A 5,330-nucleotide genomic window follows, 5' to 3' on the forward strand; every position below is an offset into this window, starting at 1 on the left:
CTTTGGACTCCCGCTGCTGATGTGTTTGTTTTTGCTGCTTCTATTACTATTGTGCTAACAATTCCTTTTGTTCTTGCTACTGTTGCTGCTGCTGCTGCTGCTGCTGCTGCTGCTGCTGCTGCTGCTGCTGCTGCTGCTGCAGGTGCCGACTGCAGAGGAAGTTCGATGATATTTTAGCGTCGTATTTCTCTGGTGATGTTTTACGAAGTCCATCGATCCGTCGTTGGCTAACAGGGGAGCATCGCTGCTACAGGGGAAGCAGGTCGAGCAGCAGCAGCAGCAGCAGCAGTAGCAGCAGCAGCAGCAGCAGCAGCAATAGGGGCCGACCCGATCTTATACGTCGTCAACGTATGATGTTACGTTCCTCCCAAGAAGATACACCCGACCTTAGCAGCACATCAGCAGCAGCAGCAGCAGGAGCAGCAACAGCAGCAGGAGCAGCAACAGCAGCAGGAGCAGCAACAGCAGCAGGAGCAACAGGAGAAGGAAGGACATTATTATCATCAGGAGGAACAGGAGAATCAGGAGAAAAAGGAGGAGACAATTATCCTTGTTGTTTTAATAGTCCTAGTGGTGTATATACACCCCAATTAGGGGATATAATTCGTTACTTTCCTCAATTACATGTGTCTCCTTCTTATACACAAGATATTATACAGCTATGGTCTCCTCATTGCTTCTCTCCTTGTGATGCTGCTGTTGTACATATACAATATATATTACCAGGTATATTAATTAATTAATTAATTAATTAATTAATTAATTAATAAAAATAATAAAAGGAGACACTTTATTTATTATCTAGTTATATAGGGAAAAGGAGACACTTCTTATGGTATATTTAGCAAAAAAAAAAAAAAAAGACAGAAGGAGAGACATATTATATTGTTGCTTGTGTTTGTGCTTGTTCTGCTGCTGCTGCTGCTGCTGCTGTTGCTGCTGCTGTTGCTGCTGCAGGTCTTCCTGCTGAAGAGGAGCCACTACAGGTATCTGCTGCATTAGAGCTAGAGATAGTGTCTCCTTCGCATGCAGCAGGAGACAGATTTAATATACATTACTGTCCCTCCTTGGATGGATCTGCAGACTTCTTGGTCTTATTAACAGATGTATATAGGGGTTTATTTCGTTTGCTGCTGCTGCAGCAGCAGCTGCTTAGATTAGAAAAAGAAAAAGTTATTAAGTTGCAGCAACAGCAGCAGCAACAACTTTTTCTCCAGCAGCAACAGCAGCAGCAAGAGATGGAGGAGGGAGCTAGGAGGACACCAAGGAGACGCGTAAGGAGACCTAATCTAGATGAGAGGGACGGTGCTTCTGTCTGCAGCAGCAGACGACAGCAGCAGCAGCAGCAACAACAACAACAGCAGCAACAGCAGCAGCAGCAGCAGCAAGAGGATTTATCTTCTTATCCTCTTATTCAGGTGTATATGGATGGTCAATACTTCCCTGCATGCGTTTGCTCAATAAGAGCAGCAGCACCAGAAGCAACAGAGACAGCTCGTGCCTTATTAGCAGGTGCAGCAACAGCAGAAAAAGAGCAGCAAAAACAGCAACAGCAACTGCAGCAACTGCAGCAACAGCAGCAGCAACCATGGCTTATAACAGATAACTATAGGGGACCCAAGGGACTACATGAGGTACGACGGCTAGCGCTAGCTAGCGCATTAAGGGGAGTAATAGGGTCTAATATATATCCTAATTTTGTTATAGATAGTATAGCTATGACAGTACCTAGCAGCAGCAGCAGCAGCAGCAGCAGCAGCAGCAGCAGCAGCAGCAGAAACGATACTACAGGTATACCTCATGCTGCTAGCGATGCAGCAGCATGGTGCCATGTTGCTTCCTTGGGGTTCGAGGCCCTCCGTGTCCAGTACCTAAAAGAAATTGATACATTTAAGTCTTCTTCTTCCAGAGGGGGCCCCCGTGGGGGGGGCCCCCATGGGGCCTCCCATAGTGGGGGGGGCCCCTATGGGGCCCCCAATAATGGGACACTTGTTGCATCCGGGGAACCTGTATGGATTAGCCCTTGGGAGATAGACTTTGCACCTGGGCAGATGCATGCAATGGACCAGCAGGTGCAGCAGCTGCTGCAGCAGCAAGAGTTTCCTATAGAGAGGCAGCAGTTGCTGCTGCAGCAGCTAAAGACTGTTATAGAAACACCAGCACCTGCTGCAGCAACAGACACCAGCAGCAGCAGCAGCTGCAGCATGAATGGCAGCGTTATGATCAATGGCAGCAGCAGCAGCAGCAGCAGCAGCAGCAGCAGCAAAGCTCTCCTGTATCAACCATTTATAGACGACGTCCCCGAATGGCAAGAGGACAACAACAACAGCAGCAGCAGCAGCAGCAGCAGAAGCAGCAGCAGCAGCAGCAGCAGCAGCAGGATGCCTAATTGGATATCTGAGTATTGGAAGAAAATAGCAGTTGGTGTGTCTCTTTCTTTTATATATAAACGTTTGCTGCATGGATACTATAGGAGGGAAGCAGCAATGCATGCAGATTTGCTGCTGCTGCTGCATAATTGTAGATTATTTAATTCCCCTAATAATGAATTGTGTCTCCTTAGTCATGAACTAGAGAGACACTTGCTGCGGCTTAATCTGCTGCCGCAGCAGGAGCAAAGACCGCAGCAACTGCAGCAGCAAATACATACACAGTATAGATTAGCTTGTCTTCTTGCTGCTGCAGTTGATCAGCAAGCAGCAGCAAATGTACATGCTGTACGTGAACATGATGAATGGATGCGGCAGCACCAGCAGCAAGAGCAGCAGCAAGAACAGCAGCACCAGCAGCTGATGCAGCAACCATATCATCAGCAGCAGCAACAACAACTGCAGCTGCAACAGCAATTGCAGCAACAGCAGCAATTGCAGCAATTGCAACAACAGCAGCAACAGCAGAAACGGGAGCAATTGCAACAGCAGCAGCAGCAATTGCTACAGCAACAGCAGCAATTGCAACAACAACAGCAACAACTGCAACAGCAACTGCAGCAACAGCAACTGCAGCAACAGCAACTGCAGCAATTGCAGCATCCGCCGCACATGCAACAACTGCAGCAACAGCAGCAACTGCAGCAACCAAGTGGCGCCAGTCAATCCTTCACGAATCTCTCCAAGCGAGAAGACGGGCACACAGCAGCAGCAGCAACAGCAGCAACAGCAGCAGCAGCAGGAGCAACGGGACCTTCTGCTGCTGTAGCACCACCAGCACCATACGCAGCAGCAACAGAGGCATCACAAGCAGTGGCGAATCAAGAGGAAGCAACTGCAGCAACATCTGCAGCAGCAGCAACACCTGCAGCAGCAGCAGCACCTGCAGCAGCAACAACGGATGCCCCACTAACTGGCAAAAACTCTAAGCGCAGCAGCAACAACAGCAGCAGCAGCAGCCGAAGGTTTGTACACTTGGAGATGCATTTGCAGCGGGCGCGACGCAGCAGGAAGCTTGAAGCCGAAGAGCAGCAGCAGCAGCAGCAACAGCAGCAGCAACAGCAACAGCAGCAGCAGCTGGAGTTGAGTCCCTTAGGGCAAGCAAACGGTTATGGCTCTGTGAGCTCTACAGACACCAATTGTGGCCCTCCTGTCTCCTTAAATGAGACTCCTTCTGAGCAGCAGCAGCAGCAGCAGCAGGGAATGCAGCAGCAGCAGCAGCAACAGCAGCAGCAGCAGCAGGAGCAGCAATGGCCTGTTGCAGTTGCTGTCTCTTATGATGATGGAGAAGACCCATCAGATATAATAAGGCCGCGCAACTGCAGACTTTTTAATGATGGAGACGACAGTCCTGCAGCAGCAGCAGCAACAGCAACAGCAGCAGCAGCAGCAGAAGACTCCGACAGCAGCGAAGATGATGGTCTTCGTGCTTCCCTTATGCCTTCAACACAACCAGCAGCAGCAACAACAGCAGCAGCAGCAACATCTGCTGCTGCACCTGGTCGACGAAAGCGCTTACGCTGCAGCATGTCGCAGCGGGAATCCCCGGAGAGGAGACAGCAGCAGCAGCAGCAGCAGCAGCAAGAGGGGTTCGCTGGTCAAAGGGGGGATAGAAGCGGAGAGCAGCAGCAGAGACTGCCAGGGGAGAGAAAGAGACACAGCAGCGGCCCCACAAAGGGACGAGGTAGCAACGGGGGTAGACGCTCTGCATGCAGATCCTCGCAGCAGCAGCAGCAGCAGCAGCATTTGTTTGCAGCTGCTGCTGCCTTTGGTGATGCGTCACAAGATGAATGCGCAGAGATGCAGCGAGCAATGGAGCTTAGCCTTAAGACCTTCAAGGAGGAGCAAGAAAGGCAGCAGCAGCAGCAGCTGTTGCTGCAGCAGCAGCAGCAACAGCAGCAGCAGTGGGGGGGAGATGTGGTTGATGGGGTGCAGAAGTTAGACTCATCAGCTGCAGATCCTGCTGCTGCTGCTGCTGCAGCAGCAGCAGCAGCAGCCAGTTCAAAATATATAAACGCATCCTCACAAGAAGGAGACACAGAGGGAGAGTCTGCAGCAGCAGCAGCAGCAGCAAACCCTGCAATGCATGCAGCTGCAGCAGCAACAACTGCAGCAACTGCTGCTGCAGACAGAACGGAGAAGCGCAGCGCGAAACGACGCCGCCAGCAGCAGCAAAATTAATCACCATTGTCTTGCTGCCTCTGTGCATGCAGGGTATCCTCATATAACAAAAGCATGCATGCATGCATGCATGCATGCATGCATGAATTTGCTATAAATGCATGCATGCATGCGTGCATACATGCATGCGTTTTCTTTTATAAGTTTAGCTGAGTTGCAATAAGAGGCCAAAGGAAGATTTTCAAGTGCCTAGCTGCATGCATGCATGCATGCATGCATGCATGGAGACACTGCATGTAGTGCATGCATAGAGACACTGCATGCAGTGCATGCATAGAGACACCGCATGCAGTTCATGCATAGAGACACCGCATGTATGTATGTATGCATGCATGCATGCAAGCATGCAAAAAACGCATGCATGCTCCCTTTGTGGGGCTTGATGTACATGCATGCATGTGACGAGGAGGCTGCATGCATGCATGCCTGCATATATTATGCATGCATGCATGCATGCAAACCGTATAAATTTATTGGGGCTGTGTAGAGAAGTTTTACCTCCCCTTTCGTATATTTTAAGTCTACTAACATCTACACAGCTATTTGACGCTGCAGCAGCAGCTGCTGCAGCAGCAACAGCAGCAGCAGCAACAACAGCAGCAGCAGCAACAACAACAGCTGCAGCAGCCGCTGCAGCAATGGCTGCAGTAGCAATAGCTGCAGGAGAAACAGCAATGGCTGTAGCAGCAGATGCTGCTGCAGCTATAATTGCAGCAGCAA

The 5,330-nt window shown here is 50.2% G+C and overlaps 1 protein-coding gene across 1 annotated transcript; it reads left to right on the forward strand.

The window, feature by feature from the left end:
- Nucleotides 1-353: 353 nt before the first annotated feature.
- EMWEY_00047460 (hypothetical protein) lies at nt 354-4,610 on the forward strand (the record flags this gene model as incomplete). Its single annotated transcript, XM_013479285.1, has 3 exons — nt 354-726; nt 958-2,424; nt 2,686-4,610. 3 exons carry the CDS (start codon nt 354-356, stop codon nt 4,608-4,610), a joined length of 3,765 nt encoding a protein of 1,254 aa, XP_013334739.1.
- Nucleotides 4,611-5,330: the final 720 nt, after the last annotated feature.

Source organism: Eimeria maxima, genomic scaffold, assembly GCF_000499605.1.
Source record: "Eimeria maxima Weybridge genomic scaffold, Emw_scaff1027, whole genome shotgun sequence".
NCBI classification, from domain to species: Eukaryota; Apicomplexa; class Conoidasida; order Eucoccidiorida; family Eimeriidae; genus Eimeria; species Eimeria maxima.